At 40.1% G+C, this 20,341-nt stretch overlaps 1 protein-coding gene across 1 annotated transcript; it reads left to right on the forward strand.

Moving 5' to 3' along the window:
* Window positions 1-13,148: 13,148 nt before the first annotated feature.
* Window positions 13,149-16,808, forward strand: LOC306652450 (Krueppel-like factor 3). Its single transcript, XM_079125338.1, has one exon. It carries the CDS (start codon window positions 13,275-13,277, stop codon window positions 14,313-14,315), a length of 1,041 nt encoding a protein of 346 aa, XP_078981464.1. The 5' UTR covers window positions 13,149-13,274; the 3' UTR covers window positions 14,316-16,808.
* The last annotated feature ends 3,533 nt before the right edge of the window (window positions 16,809-20,341 follow it).

The following is a 20,341-nucleotide window of genomic DNA, read 5'->3' on the forward strand; positions in this document are numbered from 1 at the left end:
CATCCCCCATAGATTCCTCCTGCACACCAAATAAAGACCTCCTTACACACTTCAGAGCAGGTGTATGACAAATCAGAGAGCCCTTCTTTCATTTCTAAGAGATCCCTTCCTATACACTTCACAGTCACCTCTACACACAGCTCAGAGCCCTACCTACTCACATCAAGTATACTTTCTACACAATTCAGAGGGTACCCATATGCACCTTAGAAACCCTTCCTACACACATTTACCAACCCCATACAACTCAAAGAACTGATGCTACACACCAAACACTGGACCTCTACACACCTCAGAATGCCCTACTTTCAAAATTCAGAGGCCCCTGTTACACACATCCTAGAACCCTCCTTTCATAGTTCAGTTTATTTTCCTTATTCATCTCAGAGATCTATCCTTATTCACCTTAAAGTTCCATCAATACACACTTCAGCAAATTCTTGACACTTACCTCAGAGCCCCCTCCGTATATGTTGCAATTAAAAGTCCTCCCTACAAATCTCAGGGAGACTTCCATACAAATATCAGAATGCCCTTTCAAAAAATCTCAAGAAAAAATTACATAGACATCTCATGTAGCCCTCACTACTCACCAAATTCCTGCATATTCAACTGAGGGCCATAACTACAAATATCAGAGATCCATTGATACTCTTCTGAGTGCCCTCCAAAAACACCTCAGAGATTCTCTCTACTATCCTCAAGGATCCCTCCCATCAAAATTTAGAATGTTCTCCCTACTCATATCAGAGAAATTTCACTATTCACTTCAGAGGGCCCTCCCTATACAACTGAGATAGCATTTCTACTGAGTCATATAGTCCCCCTATTACCTGAATAGATCCCTCTGCACAAATAACACTTCCCTCCACACCTCTTAAAGTCCTCCATAAGCTCACCAGAGTGCCATCCCTCTGCATTTCAATGAGCCCTCACTACGCCCCTCAGAGTACCCACACAACAAATCTCAGAGAGTCCATCCTACTCTTTATAGCAAGTTCTAACTTCAGACTATATAGATCACCCTCCACACCACATGGGGCCCTCCCTTCTGCATCTATTTGTCCTACTTACTTATCTAAGAGAGCTCTCACTACTCACTGCAAAAGGCCCTGCAAATAACTCACTGAGCCCTTTCTACTCAATTCAGCGCACACTATCTATACACCTGAGTGATCCCTCCAAACTCATCTAAGACCTTCAAACTCATGTCTTACAGCTATCTAACCCATATCATAGAACTACCCTAGATGCCTCATAGAACTCACACAACACAGCTAAGAAGCAGCATGCTGCCAAAGTCAGAGAGCCTACTCTGCATACCTCAATATACCCTTCATATAAATCAAAGTGTACCACCGTACTCACCTCAACAGTAGTCCCTACACACCTCAGAGAGATGTTACTATGTAACTCAGAGAGTACAAACTGTACTTCTTTGAAAGCCTGCCCCTAACTAATTATACACTAACAGCTTGGAATTTGCATCATGCAAAAATCAGAGAACCCTCCCTATACATCTCAGAGTGCCCTCATGGGACAATGAAGAAAGCCCTCACTACTCATCTCAACAGAATTACCTGCACACCTCAGAGAGACATCCCTACAGACCTAAGTGAGTACTCATTATACTTCTTTTTAGCACTCTCTAAACAACTCAGAGAGCCCTTCTACTAACATCAGAAAACCCTCACTACACTCATCATAAAGCTAATTTGACTGGCCTCCTATACACACCACAATGAGGTGTACTTAATTGATCACTCCCACTCATGTCACTAAGCCCTTCTACAAAACTCATAAAATGCTCCTATACCCTTCAGAGGGTCCTCCCATCATACCTCATAGAGGGCTTCTTATAAAATGAAGAGAACCCATCTTCACACCTCCAATAACCTTTCCTACACACCTCAAACACACTTCCCTACACATCTGAACATTTCCTCTCTACTCATATCAAGAATCCTTCATAAATAACTCATTTCCATCCTTACACACCTTAAGGACACTTCCTCCACACATCATTGAACAACACCTAAACAATTCAGAAAGCCCTCCTTATTCACCCAAGAGTGTACTCCCTAAAAATGCCAGAGATATTAATTCAAACCTCAGAAGACTTGTGCTACACACCTCAGCAAACCCTACCCACACATCTCAGATAGACCTCACTACTCTTTAAAAAGCTGTCCCTACTCACCTTTGAGGGTTTTACCTACACACCACAGAGATTCCCTTTACTGTCCTAAAAGATATCTTAGTGTGTTTTCCCTACTCATATCAGATGGATATATTTATTTACTTCAGAGAGCCTTCACTACACAACTGAGATTTCACTACTACAAAGGGAAAAGTGCTTTATAACACCCCATATATACCTTCTGTACACCTAATGAAGATCTCCCTATACACCTCAGAGAGCCTGAACAACAAACCTCAGAGATTTCTTCCCTTCGCACACTCCACACAGACACCTAACTGCACATCTCAGAAAGCACTCTCAACTTACATCAAGCACCCTTCCTACACAACTCAGAGGGCCGTCCATACATACCTGAGAAACCCTTCTTACACACATCATTAAGCAATCAATATACAACTCAGAGAATAACACCACACAGTGCCTCTCTACATTTCTCAGATTGCCCTACTTTTATAATCCAGAGGGCTCTGTTACACACCTCATAGAGCCATCCATAAAAATCTCAGTTTGTTCTCCTCATTAATCTCAGAGATCTCTCCTTACTCACTTTAGAATTATATACCTATACACCTCAGTGAGGTCTTAATACTCACTTAAGTGTACCTTCCCTATACACCCCAATCAAGAGTCCTCCATACAAAGCTCAAAATACCCTTTCAACAAATCTCAAAAAAAGTCTATGTATGCATCTCAGGTAGCAAACACCATTTACCAAATATCCCTGTGCATTCATTCAAAGGCCACAGCTATAAAACTCAAATTCTTGTGATACTTCTTTGAGTGCCCTCCCCAAACCCCTGAGAGATTCCCTGTATGATCCCTTTCAACAAAATTTAGTGTGTTCTCCTTAACTTTACTTCAAGGGGCCCTACCTACACAACTGAGATTTTAAAGGCTAAGGGTTGAAAAAATAAAGAGGCAAGCATACAGGATGGCATACAATAAGGAGTGGCTTTCTGTGGGATAGCCAATTCAATTTTATTATCTACTCCAGGGATATATCAGGTTACATTAGTGTAGTTAGTTTGTGCATGTGCAGATCATATAACTTGCTTGCTTCTCAGAGTCCAGTAGTACCAAATATTTTCATAAGAAGATAACAGCTCAAGGACAGAGGAGTTGCAGAATGTTTCTAAGTCAGAGAAATAGAGGTCTTCATAATCTGAGGTGTGTACTCATTCAAAGGACGTATGCTCCTCTGTAATTTCTCATGGTCTGAATCTCTACAATTCCAAGCTTTTGTTTTGTGTGACTTTTTGAATGGATATAACTTGTCTTTTGTTTAAGGAAGGTGAAGGGAGAAAGTAAGGCAGACATTGGAAAAATAAGCAAAACATAATAAGATAAGTGTCCATAAACATACTCCAATGAAAAGCTGTTTGAACCATGTAAAATTTGGTAGCCATGAGGTTATCCAATCTAATAAATCCCAACCTCCATCATCTTGTTGCACCTTCTTTACAATGTCTTTGAGATGATCCAATTCCTTTTGAATGGAATTGTTATCAGTTAGATTGAAACAACACAGGTTATAAAATTCATGGCATTCCTTATGATGTAACAACAGCAAATAATCAATAGAAGTCCTATTATCAAGAATAGCTTGATAGTGTTGTTTTTGTTCCTCATTAGCATAGTAATTGCCCTTGATATGTAATTTATATTTTTTACTATAGCACAGGTAAGCCCCATTGTCTGTTTATAAGCTCCTACTACTAGGGCAGGAATACCAACTAAAGAGAATTTTAAATCCTCAAATTCTGCTATAGACAATAGATTAACCAAATCATCACAATCTTTATCTAAGTTTATAGCCCTTTTATGTAATTGTTGAGCTGGATGGTGACCTATTGAGAGGGGAGAAATGCTGTTAATCTGCTTAAACAAAAATAAGTTCCATGAAACAAAAAATTCAGGGACAAGGAACAGTCCCCATTGGCACACCCACAAAACACACTCCCTTAAATAGTCCCCTGTCCTCGAGTTCTTTTCTTTTTCTGTATTTAGTTGTAGGTTTGAATTCAGGGGTGTTTTACCACTGACTTATACCCCCAGATTATTAATTAAATAATTATTTAATAGAGACAGAGTCTAAGGTGCTGAGGCTGAAGGTGCTGTGATAATCCTGCTTTAGCTTGTAAAATCACTGGTATCACATTTGTGTGTCACTGTAGCCAGCTCAATGCCCTGTTTCCCTCCACTTCCCTGTATTTTGTTCAGCTATGACTCCATCAATAGATTAATATACTGATAAATCTGAGTCCCCAAAAGTCTACCTCTGAACATCACTGCAGTGGGAGTCCGACTTTCAACACAGGAGCCTTTGGGGGATATTCCAGATCCAAACTGCAACAAGGAGGGACTGGGATCGTGTCCCAGGACCACACTGGGGAAGTGGCAGCCTTGATTGAAGAAGTTGAAGAAGACGTCTGAAGAGGTGAGATTCAGCAGTGTGGAATCTGCAGTGTGCAGGAGGAAGTTATTTCCTGTGGGGGAACCCCAAGGTGCCCTGAAATATAAACTGGCCTTTGTGCTAGGAGCACAGGGTAGCAGGCATGCTAGCAAAGAGACCCAGAGTTAGAAAGAGCTGAACTGGTGCAGCAACAGTGGTATATTCCTGGAATCCCAGTTACTCAGGAGGCTAAGGAAGAAGGATCATGAGTTTGAGTCCAACCTGAACAATTTGAATAAATAAATTAATTAATATTAATAATAATAAAAGATCTAGCACTCAGTGGTAGAGTGCTCCTGGATTCAATATACAGTTCCACAGAAAAGAAGAAAGGAAAGGAAAGGAAAGGAAAGGAAAGGAAAGGAAAGGAAAGGAAAGGAAAGGAAAGGAAAGGAAAGGAAAAAGGAAAGAATCCAGTTTTACTGGTGCATACCTATAATCCCAGTGACTCAGGAGGCTGAGGCAGGTGGATCACAAGTTCAAGATCAGACTTAGCATTTTAATGAGGGCCTAAGCAACTTAGTGAGATCCTGTCTCAAAATAAAAAATGAAATATAAAATTAAAATATAAGAAGTGCAGTGAAAATCACCCCTGGTTTAATGGCCAGTACTGAAAAAAAAAAAAAAACCCTGTATTATGTATAATTATGATATGACAATAAAATATATGGGGAAAAAGGAAAGGAAATAAATGAGTAACTAAGATGGATTCTCAAAGGCAATAAAGCTTTTATTCCCCTAGCTCTCTGGCCATGTTAGCTGCTGCAGTTGGTTGGGGGCCCTTCCATAACTAAGGGAGAAAGATGGTGCTGCAGAGAAGAACAAATCTCTGCAGGTCATCAACTCTAGGGTCCAGCCTGAAATGCAAACTAAAAAGGATGTGCTGTGGTACAATCAGACTCTGAAGATGGCCAGACTGGGAAAAGTGAAATAAACTGATCACCTCATCAACCACTGTCCAGCTCTGAGGAAACCTAAATCATGCCATATTCACCAGAATTGTGGTCCTCACCACAGTGGCAATAACAGAGAATTGGGCACAGGATGTGGGAAACACTACAGAGCATTCAGTCTGTCATTGATTCAGATGATTCTGATATGATTAAAAGCAAGCCTCAACTCTCAGGGATTCTTCAGATTCAAGGGAAAGGCCAGCTATAAAACAACTTAGAGACCAGTAAGATATGGAGAACCAGCTTTTAGTTCCTTGTTTTTATGGCTCTGGGGATTGAACTTCATTCCTAGTAGGCAAGCACTGTGCCACTGAACTTCATCCCTAGCACTCTAAACCTTCTTTCTCTCTCTCTCTCTCTCTCTCTCTCTCTCTCTCTCTCTCTCTCTCTCTCTCTCTCTCTCTCTCTCTCTCTCTCACACACACACACACACACACACACACACACACACAAATAAAAAGAAAACAGAAACAACTTGAGACAGGGTCTTACTAAATTATCCAGGAGGACCTCAAACTTGCAATTTCCCTGCCTTAGCAACCTGAGTAACTAGAATGATAGGAATGTGCTACTATGCCCAATGGCTGAAAGGTTTAAGTCAGGAGCATGGTGGAAAAAATGTAAATATTTGGAGCATTTTAGTCAAATACAGTAGGAATTGAGAAGAACTGAAATTTTGGTAAGAACTCATAAAATGGGAGAAAGAGCAGAATCCAGTTCAATTTTCAGGTAGGCAGCAGAACCAGGCAGGTTACAGAATTGAAATTTAGCTCAGAAAAAAGACAAAGTAGAATCTGCTAGCCTGCAAATGTTAGTTTTATAATGAAACATGATCTTTCTCTCTACAGCCATGACAAATAATTTTCACAATATGCCAGTAATCCATTAATGCGCATGTATGAAACACTCAGACTCTTAATTCCTGACTGGTATTTAAGATATACAGCTGTAAGATAAACACATACAATTTTCTTATGGTACTGGGGATTAAACTCAGGGGCACTTTATCACTGAACTACATTCCCAGTCCTCCCACATGTCTTTTTTGAAAACTTTGAGACAGATCTTACTAAGTTGCTTATGGTCTCACTAAACTGCTGAGGCTGGCCTCAAACTTGCATTCCTCAGCCTTAAACTCCCAAGTCTCTGGAATTGCAAGTGAGTGCCCCTGTCCTCAGCTAGACAGATGTCTATTTATAAACATTGCATAGACGATTTTTAATTTTTTACTGTTAATGTTATTAGACTGAAAGGATCTTGAACCATATTTTCAATTTTTTTATTGTATTTTGATTCTGTTTAGTGACAAAACTTAAGACTCCTGACCCTAGGCACAGTTTTTAGTTGGTGTCTCATAGAGTTTTTACCAAGATTGTGACTAAACATGAAGGTAGTGAGAGGGAAGGAACATTCCTGTGCATCTGTGTTTCAGTTTAATGATCCCCAAAATAAATAACTTCCTTGGCTTCTTGTTTGAATATCCACCAGAGATTTCATGGTTTTATTCTTGGAAAATAAACAATTACCTGTCCTCTTGCAGATAGACTGAGCCACTGGAAAAGCTCTGGGTCATGAGTTGTGGGCAGAAGCAGGCATGCCTTGTCTAGGCAAGTTCACTTATGTGATGGCATAAGAAAATGCAAGAGAACAGGAATGGAGGCACATGCCTGTAATTCCAGTTATATGGGAGGCTGAGGCAGGAGGATCACAAGTTTGAGGACAGTCTCAGCAACTCAGCAAGAACTTGTCTCAAAAGAAAATAAAAAAGGGAAGTAATTCAATGTCACAGAACTTGACTGGCAGGTGTGAGGCCCTGGGTTCAACAGCCAGGAGTGGGATGTGGGATGGGGGGTGATTTGGGCTCTCACATATGATCAAATCATGGAAGAGACTTGTTCAGGAGTCAGATGTTGTGAAATTCCCACTTTCCCAGGTGATGAGAATCCACTTCTGAAGATTCTGTGGATTCCATTTCATATTAGGGTATGAAGAAATGTGGTGAAAACTAGAAACCCAAGATCTGAAGGTCCTGCCTCCCTAGGTGAACTAAGCATCTCTCCCCATTGAGGTCTTCTCACATGCTTGGGGACAGCACATCTTCCTGAAGTCTCACGTGCTTGGAGACAGCACATCTTCCTGAGTTCACATACTTGGAGAAAGAGGGCACATCTTCCAGCCCTTTGTCAGAAAGAGGTTTTGGTACTCAATGCATCCATAATCTTCTCTTACATTTCTAGCTGAGGAGGAAATAGGGGGCCACTACCATAAAAGGTTTGCTTTCTTCCATGTCAAGAACTTGGAAACTTCTCCCAGGTGATAAATCACACAACTCGGTTACCTGCTACTGTGGTCGGATCTGGATAGTCCCCAAAGCCTTTGTTTTGAAGACTTGGTCCTTAATGCAGCAGGGCACAGAGCTGGGGTCTTCAGGAAGTGACTGAATCACTAGGGGTCTGACTTCATAATGAATTAATTCTCTGGTGAATTTACAACTTCATGGTCTATTGGAGGTGGTGGAATCTTTAGAGGTGGGGCCTAACTGGAAGAAATTGAACTTTTATGGTATATCCTTTAATGCTATATTGGGCACCTGGCTTCTCTGCTTTTTGGTCACCATAAAGTGAGCAGTTTTACTCTGCTCTGTGCTCACTGCCATGTTCTGCCTTGCCATGGGCCAAGTGAAATGGGGCCAAGCATGACAATGTTTCTGAAACCAGAAGGCAAAATAAATCTTATCTCCTTCAAGTTGATTTACCTCAGTTATTTTGTCACAGCTGTTAAAAACTCACTAACACACCTGCTAAAATGGATTAAGGGAAAGGTGAAAGGTATGGAATAGAAACCTAAATTAAAACTTCAGAGGTATATCTCACCTGTCAGTCTTTTAATTAGTAATGGAGGGAAGCTGGGAAAATGAAACCCCTGCCTTTAAATTCAGCTATACTTTACCCTGGAGGTCCAACTTGCCTATAGGTAATGGAAAATTATTATTAATTTCTTTGAAATAATTTTAGCTTGAGTTTTTATGTGCAGTCTAAATACAAATATTACTGGAGGGAAATAAAACTGAATTTATATAAGAAATGTTTGTGATGCATTCCTTTATCATCTGGTCTTTTTTATTTTTGTCCTGGTCATAGTCCTCAGCAAGTTCTGGGTCTAGTGAACACATGGCAGAACTAGGAAAGGAAAGAGTGGGTCACAGGATGATGCAGACAGAGAAGGCATGTGTGACACTACAAAGGTGTGGACTCCTACAGGGGGTTTACTGAGGTGACTGAAAGGAACAGAGGGTGGCCAACACACCTGCTGCTCATTATGCATGAACCTGTGGTTAGTTCTGGAAGCAGAGGTGGGAGCCCTGAGTCACTTGTGCTTCCTGGCCTGCATTGTCATAGAGCCGTGACCTTCAAGGTGAATAATACTGCCAATGTGTCCAGAAAGTTTGGTGCTGGATAACTTCTGTAAATATTCACTTGAAAGGATACAGGATTTAAAATACACTGATTTATTCACTATTTTTTTTTTTTTTTTTTTTTTTTTTTTTTGCTAAGAGAATTGGCATTATTTAGCCTATGGTTTTGCTTTAGGATTTTTCATTTAAAAGTCTCTGTCCTGGCTTAATAATGTATTTGTTGTAATAACTCCTATTTTTAGTATTATTTTAGCAAATTATTCAATTTACTGGAGTTAAAAAAACATTATTTGAAGATCAGTTGATCCCAATTCTTCATGATCACTGTGCTTATCAACCCCTTCAGAACAGAAGGAATCTATAGTGAGAGTTTTCACTTCAGTGCCTGGCCTTATTACTGTGGATAAAAACTTGACCAGGAAAGATGGGCTTGTTGACCAAGGATTTCATCACCTTTAATTTGGAATTCAAATGTGACTTTAAAAAAGGAACACGGAGTTCTGTCTCCTTGCTGCCTACTGCATTCATTATAATCACCACCACAGACTTGCCAGACTGCTTTTCAAGATTTTGTTTCTATTATCCTCTTTATATTATAAGTTTTGGCTAAGATTGAACTCGGTTCTTTGAAAACAAACCACAAATTTTCTGTCACCATCACTCTTTGCTATTTGTGTCTCTAAATTGACTATTTTTATCATGTATGAAATCCAAAAGTTCTATAAATATGTCCAATATTGACTTGGAGTTGACTTTTGACATGAAGCACTTCTGTGAAGCAATAGCATATTATCTGTACCAGTAATATTATATCAATAGTGACTTTCTTTCATGCATTTCATGAATACTAACTTATGAAGACAGGAACTATCTCAGAGATTAATGGAAAACACTAAGTGTTATCCAGTGCCAGGAAATATTTACTAAAATTGAATTTCTTTTAAAATATTAATTTAAGCTGGGTATGGAGGTGTATGCCTGTAATCGTACCAAATAGGGAAACTGAGGCATGAGGATTACAAGTTCAAGGTCAGTGGGGGGCAAGTTAGTAAGACTCTGACTCAATAAAAACAAATAGGGATGGGGATATAGCTTCATGGCAAATTAATCTGTGTTCATACCCTAGTAATGAAGAAAAAAAATTTATATAAATAAAAAGCATATATATATATATATATATATATATATATACGCACACACATATATTCAGTTGTTATAGGAATTGAAACCATGGCCTGCACATGCTAGGTAAGCACTTTAACCCTGAGCTACATCCCAACCTACTTACAATGGTTTTGATAAATTTAGTTTACAACAAAGAATAACTTTATAGGATTAAAACCATAGAAGAGTAATCATAATTTTAGTCATTTTCTTTATTGTAGGCATTACATTAGAAATGGTTATTGTTCAATAAAAAGCTTAATTTGTTGATATTTTTGTTATTTATTTTAAGACAGTCTATCAACATTAAATCTTATATAATTTCCAAGTTGCTATTAATAACCTCTCTGTAAAACATAAGTGGCTAACCAAATGAATTCAATTTTTTTACTCATACTCCTTAATTGCATCTTGCATATAGCTTATTAAAACATGGTTTCCAAGACATGGGCCTTTCAGACTTTCTACCTGCTGTTTCTCCTCATGCCCAGTATATCCTACAATGTAATACACATTTGTTTATGAATCAATCAACTATACTTTTTCCTTCTTTCCCTGAATGTTTACGTATTGTGGAAATTTCAACCCACTACTTTTCAACTGAGTGACCACCACCAGCAGGTGACTGTGCTATGTTTTGTGCTACTGATAAACTTCTCACAACTATTTGGACAGAAATGTCAACACAAATTAAATGTGAACACAGCAGTCAGAGTAACAATAATATGATAGTACAGACAGGTGACACCAAAGAATACGAAGGACTGGCTGTCACAAGTTTGAGGTTGGCTAGGTAATGTAGTGAGACCCTGTTTCAAAATTAAATATATGCTGGGGAAGCCAGCGGAGATCTCCGACCCACAAGCAGCCTCTGGGACCAGAACAGGGCAGCCAGAGACCTCTCCAGGCGGCCCTGCCCCCTCCAGCCACAGGCTTTTTCCATGGGGCAATCCAAGATGATGGACTAGAGGGTGACTGCATCTCCAGTCCCTCAAGAACCCAGGATTCAAGAAGGGGAGGCAATGAGAGACTCAGACTAAAATAGAACCACGGGGTGAGTCTCCCCCATCCAGTGAAGCTCGGCCCGGGTGGCTGGCCTGGATTTGGGTGGCTCATTAGAGTAGGGCAGGGCAGCTAGAGTCTTCCCCAGGCAGCCATGTGCACTCCGGTGGTGGGCTCCTCCCACACGGCAAGATTCTCTAGCTTCTCAGAGCAGGCCCCCCAGTGAGAGCCTTTCTGCACAGGACCAGCTCCAAGTTCCTGAGCCAGGGTGGTGAGCTCTGGCCTGCAGGTTGCTCCAGGGACCAGGACAGGGCAGCCAGGTACTTCCCCAAGCAGCCCGGCTCCCTCCAGCTGGAAGTGCCTTTCTAGGCTAGCTTCTCGGAGCAGACCACCCAGTGAGAGTCTTTCTACACAGAGCCAGCCACAAGTCTCAAAGCCATTGGAGAGCTCTGAACTGCAAGCAGCCTCTGAGACCAGGGCAGAGCAGCCAGAGACCTCTCCAGGTAAGCCCTGCCCCCTGTGGCTGCAGGCTTTTTCCATGGGGTAATCCAAGATGGCAGACTAGAGGGTGACTGCATCTCCAGTCACTCCAGAACCCAGGATTCAAGAAGGGGAGGCATTGAGAGACTTGAACTAAAATAGAACCATGAGGTGTGTCTCCCTCACCCGGTGAAGCTCGGCCTTGAGGGCAGGTCCGGATAGGGGCAGCTTATCAGAGTAGGGCAGGGCAGCTGGAGTCTTCCCCAGGCAGCCCTGCACACTCCAGCGGTGAGCTCCTCCCACACGGCCAGCTTCTCAGAGCAGGACCCCAGTGAGAGCCTTTCCATACAGAGACAGCTCCAAGCCCTGGAACCAGTAGTGGGCTAGGGGCAGCTTTCTTCACAAGCACTGCATTATCAAGTTACTCCAAGACTTCAGGCTACTGAAGGCTGGGAGGTGATACACTGGAAATCTACTATAAGCCAATAGAGGAAATCTGCAATATCTCAGAGTCCCACCGACATCTGACCAATATGAGAAAACAAGGGAAGAAAATCTCCCAAACAAACCTACACACTATATCAATAAAACCCAATGACAGCACAGCAGAGGAAATGTAAGAAAGGGAGTTCAGAATGTACATAATTAATAAAATCAGGAAAACAAATGAGGAGATGAAAGAGCAAATACAGGCATTAAATGATCACACCAATCAACAGTTAAAAGACCAAATACAGGAAGCAAGAGATCATTTCAATAAAGAGTTGGGGATAGGGGGCTGGGGAGATAGCTCAGTTGGTAGAGTGCTTGCCTTGCAAGCACAAGGCCCTGGGTTTGATCCCCAGCACCCCAAAAAAACAAAAAAAGAGTTGGAGATACTGAAAACAAACAAACAATCAGAAATCCTTGAAATGAAGGAAACAATAAACCAAGTTAAAAACTCCATAGAAAACATAACCAATAGGATAGAACACCTGGAAGACAGAACCTCAGATATTGAAGACAAAATATTTAATCTTGAAAACAAAGTTGACCAAACAGAAAAGATGGTAAGAAATCATGAACAGAATCTACAAGAATTATGGGATATCATGAAAAGGCCAAATTTAAGAATTCTTGGGATTGAGGAAGGCTTAGAGAAACAAAGCAAAGGAATGAACAATCTATTCAATGAAATACTATCAGAAAATTTTCCAAATCTGAAGAATGAAATGGAAAACCAAGTACAAGAGGCTTATAGGACTCCAAATATACAAAATTACAACAGGAGAGCGAGTAGTGCCGGCGTCATGTGACTGCCCAGATTTGGTGTCAGGAGCCAGAGGGGGGCCAGGAGCGGAGCCACATGGAGCCGGGGCCGAGCCGGAGTGCAACTCGAGCGCCTGCCAAGCCAAGCCGAACCACGCTGCACCACACGTGTACCTGTCCCAGTCCCTGTCCCCTGCGGCCGCAGCTGCCAACGCAGCTCGGACTGGACCGCTGACGTTACAGCACTTGCAGGGCTCCAGGCAGTGGGATCTGGGCCTTTATTTCCCACTGTCAGTGTTCAGCACCGTGCCTCGCAAAGCCAAATACCAGAACACCCTAGAAGATTTAACTAAAAGAATGCTAATGTTTGACACATTCCCTGTCAAGCAAGAGGCCATGGACCCTGTCTCGGTGTCCTACCCATTTAATTACATGGAGTCAATGAAGCCCAACAAGTATGGGGTCATTTACTCCACACCGTTACCTGATAAGTTCTTTCAGACCCCGGAGAGCCTGTCCCACGGAATACAGATGGAGCCACTGGACCTCACAGTGAACAAGCAGGGTTCGCCGCCCTCAGCTGGGAGTTCTCCTTCGTCGCTCAAGTTCCCATCCTCACACAGGAGAGCGTCTCCTGGGCTGAGCATGCCTTCGTCTAGCCCACCGATTAAGAAGTACTCACCCCTATCCCCAGGCGTGCAGCCCTTCAGCGTGCCACTGTCCATGTCACCAGTGATGGTGGCGGCCCTCTCTCAGCACGGAATCCGGAGCCCGGGCATTCTGCCGGTCATCCAGCCGGTCATGGTGCAGCCCGTCCCCTTCATGTACACCAGCCACCTCCAGCAGCCGCTCATGGTCTCCTTGTCGGAAGAGATGGAAAACTCAAACAGTAGCATGCAAGTACCTGTAATTGAATCATATGAGAAGCCCATATTACAGAAAAAAATTAAAATTGAACCTGGGATTGAACCACAGAGAACAGATTATCATCCCGAAGAAATGTCACCACCCCCTTTAATGAACTCGGTGTCCCCCCCTCAAGCATTGTTGCAAGAGAATGACCCTTCAGTCATAGTGCAGCCCAGGAAGAGAACTTTACCTGTGGAATCTCCAGATACCCAAAGGAAGCGGAGGATACACAGATGCGATTATGACGGATGCAACAAAGTGTACACTAAAAGCTCCCACTTGAAAGCACACAGACGAACATATACAGGAGAAAAACCCTACAAATGTACATGGGAAGGATGCACATGGAAGTTTGCTCGATCTGATGAACTATCAAGACATTTCTGCAAACATACTGGAATCAAACCTTTCCAGTGTCCAGACTGTGACCGCAGCTTCTCCCGTTCTGACCACCTTGCCCTCCATAGGAAACACCACGTGTTAGTCTGAAAGCCTCCGTCTCCACCTCATTGTGACTCTCCACTCTCCTGGCTCTCTCTCTGTCCTCCCTCCCATTATCTAACTCAGTTTTTACATGTACATTTTAATTTTGATTCAGCTGGCCTGAATCTCTGAATTTATATCATTCAAAACTTCCATATGGTCAGTAGTCTATACTCTCTAATCCTCCCTCTCCTTACCATGGGTCAGACCTAAAGAATGTGAACACTTTTTTTTTTTTTTTTCCGGGGATGCTAAGCAAACCCTTCTTACAGAAACGTTTAATGTAATGAGAATAAGGGAACATGTAAACTAACATAACCAATTGTCGGTTTCTCCATGTATTCCTCAAAGAATGTCAAAGTAAATGTATTAGAAATAGAGTATCCAGCCTGCTAGTCCTTGCCAGAGACATCCGTACCTCTCTGCCCGGTGATCCCATTTTATGCTTGACAGCAAAGAGAAGGGTGGCCCCGTTCACCATGTATAGGAGGACGTGCAGCAATATGACATACTAGCCCAGTCAACTCTGCCACTGTCCTTCATGCGTCTTCCTGGATTATCACTTCTAAATCAAGTCCTTTGCCCTCCTGTGTGCCTGAAGCTATGTGGAGGGCTGTGCCACCATTGGGAGATGAGCCAGGGCTGCTGAATTAGGTGGGTGACATGTGACAGTTCAAGGCATGGGATGTGCTGTGCTTCGTAGCATGCAGTAGAAGCAGAGGGGCAACAAAGAGGAGACACAGGGTGCAAAGGAGGAAGTGGGCGGTTCTTCTTGAGCTAGGGCTTTGTCATTGAGGTGTCCAGATTTGGTCAGCTGTGCAGTGCATCTCTAGAGCTTCGGTCTGTGTGCACAGTGGGCTGTGCGGAACCACACTGCAAAGCCAGATGCCTGTGGGGTGATCCACACACCTGTCTCCATTCGTACAATATCCTTCATACAAATGGCCAGGATTTGAGAGTAAGGAATCCACAGATAATATTTGCCCAGTAATGGTTAAACAAAAAAAGAATCTTCTGGGTAAGAGTATGAATGGTCTTTATCCAACTTACTTATAGCTTTTTTGCATACAGGGAAACATTGAGTGGTACTTTTATTCCCATATCAAATCAATCACAGCTTTTATACTAAACACTTCTGTGAGCTAGGAGATGCCAGATGGGCTGTCCTTTGTGTTCATGGCACATAACATAAGTGAGCATCTGCTAAGGCTTTGGGAGACTGATTCAGTTAACACGTGAGTGACACTACTTGTAAGTATAACTAGTTGTGAAGCACATATACCTTCATTTTAAGGACAGGCTTTTGAAAAATCTAGAAAACCACAGTTCAGGGATTTACATACGTGGATTGAAAATTCCCCAGATTTTACTGTCAGAATTAGCAGTTTCCTATCACTATCAATTATCCTGTCAGAAGAAGAAACTAAAAATAATGACTCACATTTAAGAGAAATAGCACCATTATTGGAAAGTTTTTCAAAAGCAGGCTTTTGAGTACCATAGTCCAATAAAATAATCGATACGTAGAAATGCCATTAGTCTTAAATTTGAAGAAAATGAGCAAAGGTGGTCAAATATAGTTGCATAACCAAATGCCCCTTCATCCCTCCATGAAGGATGGAGGAGGAGAAGAGAGAAGAATGGAATCCTGAAGATTCATCCCAGCCGCAGCTCAGGACCCAATACAAACTAAACCGGGAGGAATACGTAACTGTTTTAAAACATCAGTGAATGAGTGATTCTGGAGGCCTGCAAATTGTGTGGGGAGCTTACTTTGATGGTGCTATGTTCAAGTTAGCTGTAGGGCCAGCACCCCTGAGAGGGCCCACTCATCAGCCCACCAGCTGGAAGGAAATGTAGGTGAGAAATGCGAAGAAATTTGTTTATCTCAGCACTTGGATTTCTTTTTCTTTCAGCACTGCAAAATGTTTAGAATATTACAACATGCTAATTGGGATACTTTTTTCTTTTTTTTTCTTTGCAATTATGAAATGAATCAAGGAATAGAAAAAGATTCTTTTCTAGCAGGTATCATCTATATTGTCAATGCTTAGTCACACTTATGCCAGAGTGTTCATGTCTTGAAATGTTTTTTTTTACAATACACTGAAGGATTGAGAGTGAGTGCAGGGGATTTTGTTGTTGTTGTTGTTTTTGTTGGGTGGAGATCACCAGCTTGTGTTCCAGCCCATATAAAAGGGAGAAAGGAGGCGAGAAAGAGTAGAATTGACCTGTGAATCAGCTCCAAGTCTGAGTGCAGTTTAATAGAAGGCTTCATGGGTTCTCATGAAATTTGATGTCTGCTGCAGCATGTTTAAGTTTTGTTCAAAAGACTGTATTATGTTACTATGCAGCTTGCTTCGATCTTGCTAACAGTTCATTAACAAAGATCCGTTTTAACTCTGAAAGAAAAACAACTCAGAGAGGCCATTCTCTATTCCCATGCTGGTTTGATATTCTTTAGATGCCAATTGGCCCTTACCAAATTTTCTCTTATATATATATATAATATATATATATATATATATATATATAATATATATATATATTTGTATTTTACTATGATAGTTGAGAAATTTTAGTCTCTTAGTCATTTTAGCTGTATTGTGGAAGACCTCAGATATACAATAAGATGCCCTTGAAATGTGGTTTTAATGATATGCCACATTATTATCAATCATTATTTAATTGCAATATTTTAATTTGGTGAGGATGATTTCTAAACATGAAGTAGGTATCATGTAAATCATTACAGAGTTTATTCAATTATTTCTCAAGTGTCATCTTGGAGAAGTCACAAATTAAATCAATCCATCATATTAGAGTTTCAAAATGTGAATCTACATCATAAATGGGCATTAACATTCTGATTTGCTTGGTTTGGAGAATGTTTGCAGCATAGCTATGTTCAATCAAGGAGATGCTAAATATGCAGAAGTTTCAAGAGCCTTGGAACAGAATTACAGGGGAAATATATGTGTATATGTATGTTTTATTTAACACTCAACTGCACTATCAGTATTGCACTAATGTGGAATTTGAAAGACTATATTGCTGAGACTGTATATCTGCACATCATTCCTGATTAGATTGGTTTAAAGACAATCTAAGGTTTAAAACAATTTGGTTTGAAAATACACAGTTGTCTTGAAGGAATTGTTGTCACACATAAAGTCACTCAGAGTTGTCTTTACTCTTCTTGGTCAAGGTTAACAATTTCTAAATGATAGCAAATTCACTTAATACATTTACAAAGCCATTTTACATGCATTAAATGAGGGCTACAACATGTTTTACAAATACTAGCACTTATTTTTCTGTTATGTACTTAGTGTTAGAGGGTCAAAATAATCTTTCTGCTTAGCATCTCTTAAACCATACCTGCAAGTATAGCAGGATTATTACATTTACAGTACTTTAATACTTGTATAAACTATGCAGAAATTTTAATAAAGTGTAATATATTTTATAAGCTAATAAGACTGAATGGGTAAAAGTTTTTAGCATGCATTAGTATACTTGCTAACACTGAAACATTTTGGTATTCTTTCTTACAAAAGATGTGAATGTTTAATGTACCTTCTCTGTTTCTACTCTGTAGTCCAATGGGAATTCAGTAATGACATTTTGTCATGTCAAACTGTGAACATAAATTTGTATTGTACAGTCCTCATATACTATATACAGTGTGCAATATATGTATTATATGCTTGTTAATAAAACCATCAGAATATAAAAAAGTTACAACAGACTCACACAAAGGCACATTATTATGAAAATACCTTACATACAAAATAAAGACAGAATTTTAAAGGCCACGAGAGAAAAGAATCAAATTACATTCAGGGGGAAACCAATAAGAATATCAGCAGAGTTTTCAATCCAGACCCTAAAAGCTAGAAGGGCCTGGAACAACATTTAGCAAGCCCTGAAAGAAAATGGATGCCAACCAAGAATCTTATGCCCAGCAAAACTTACTTTCAGATTTGATGATGAAATAAGATCCTTCCATGATAAACAAAAGCTAAAAATATTTACAAAAAGAAAGTCAGCATTACAGAACATTGTCAGCAAAATATTCCATGAGGAAGAGATGAAAAACAATGATGCAAATCAGCAATGGGAGGAACTAGCCTAAAGGAATAGCCAAATACAGGAGAAACCAAATCATGTCAAAAAACAAAAATGAGTCAAATGACTGGGAATGCAAATCATATCACAATAATAACCCTGAATGTTAATGGCCTGCACTCATCAATCAAAAGACATAGATGGGCAGATTGGATTAAAAAGAAAAATCCAACAATGTGCTGCATGCAAGAGACTCATATCATAGAAAGAGATACCCATAGACTAAAGGTGAAAGGATGGGAAAAAACACACCATGCACACGGACACAGCAAAAAAGCTGGAGTATCCATCCTAATTTCAGATAATGTGGACGTCAAGCCAAAACTAGTCAGAAGGGATAAAGAAGGACATTACATAATGCTTAAGGGAAGAATAAATTAGCAAGACATAACAATCATAAATATCTATGCCCCGAACATTGGCTCATCTATGTACATCAAATAAATCCTTCTCAATTCCAGAAATCAAATAGACCACAACACAATAACACTAGGCAATTTTAACACACCTCTCACACCACTGGATAGATCATCCAAACAAAAATTGAAAAAAGAAACCACAGATCTTAATAACACAATCAACAATTTAGACTTAACCGACTAATATAGAATATACCATCCAACAAAGAATGAATACACTTTCTTCTCAGCAGCACATGGATCCTTCTCTAAAATAGAATATGTTGTATGCCACAAAGCTACTGTTAGCAAATACAAGAAGATAGAGATACTACCTTGTACTCTCTCATATCATGATGGATTGAAATTAGAAAAAAATGACATAATAAAAAAGAAACTTCTCCAATACCTGGAGAGTAAATAATACACTATTATATGATGAATGGATAAGAGAAGACATCAGGAGGGAAATAAAAATGTTCTTAGAAGTAAACGAGAACTAAGACACATCATATCAAAATCTCTGGGACACTATGAAAGCAGTACTTAGAGGAAGATTTATTTCATGGGGTGCATTCAACAAAAGAAGTAGAAATCAAAAAAATAAACGACTTAACACTACAGCTCAAAGCCCTAGAAAAAGATCAGACCAACACCAAAAGTAGAACAAGACAGGAAATAGTTAAAATCAGAGCCAAAATCAATGAAATTGAAACAAAAGAAACAATTGGAAAAATTAACAAAATTAATAGTTGGTTCTTTGAAAAAATAAACAAAATTGATAAATGCTTAGCCACACTAACAAAGAGAAAGAGGGAGAAAACTCAAATTACTAAAATTCGGAATGAACAAGGAAATATCACAACAGACACGAGTGAAACACAAAACATAATTAGAAGCTATTTTAAAAATCTATACTCCAACAAAACAGAATACATCGAAGATATCAACAAGTTTCTAGAGACATATGTATTACCTAAACTGAACCAGGAGGACATACACAACTTAAATAAATCAATTTCAAGCAATAAAATAGAAGAGGTCATCAAAAGCCTACCAACAAAGAAAAGTCCGGAACCAGATGGGTTCTCTCTCAGCCTAGTTCTACAAAACTTTCAAAGAAGAGCTCATTCCAATACTCCTCAAAGTATTCCATAAAATAGAAGAGGAGGGAACCCTCCCAAACTCATTCTATGAAGCCAATATCACACTGATACCTAAACCAGACAGAGACTCATCAAGGAAAGAAAATTTCAGACCAATATCCTTAATGAACATCGACACAAAAATTCTCAACAAAATTTTAGCATATCGCATACAAAAATATATTAAAAAGATAGTGTACCACGATCAAGTGGGTTTTATCCCAGGGATGCAAGGTTGGTTCAACATCCGGAAATCAATAAATGTCATTCACCATATCAACCGACTAAAAGTTAAGAATCACATGATTATTTCAATAGATGCAGAAAAAGCATTTGATAATATATAGCATCCCTTCAT

This window comes from Sciurus vulgaris (genome assembly GCF_902686455.1).
Source record: "Sciurus vulgaris genome assembly, contig: HiC_scaffold_233_arrow_ctg1, whole genome shotgun sequence".
Taxonomy (NCBI): Eukaryota; Metazoa; Chordata; class Mammalia; order Rodentia; family Sciuridae; genus Sciurus; species Sciurus vulgaris.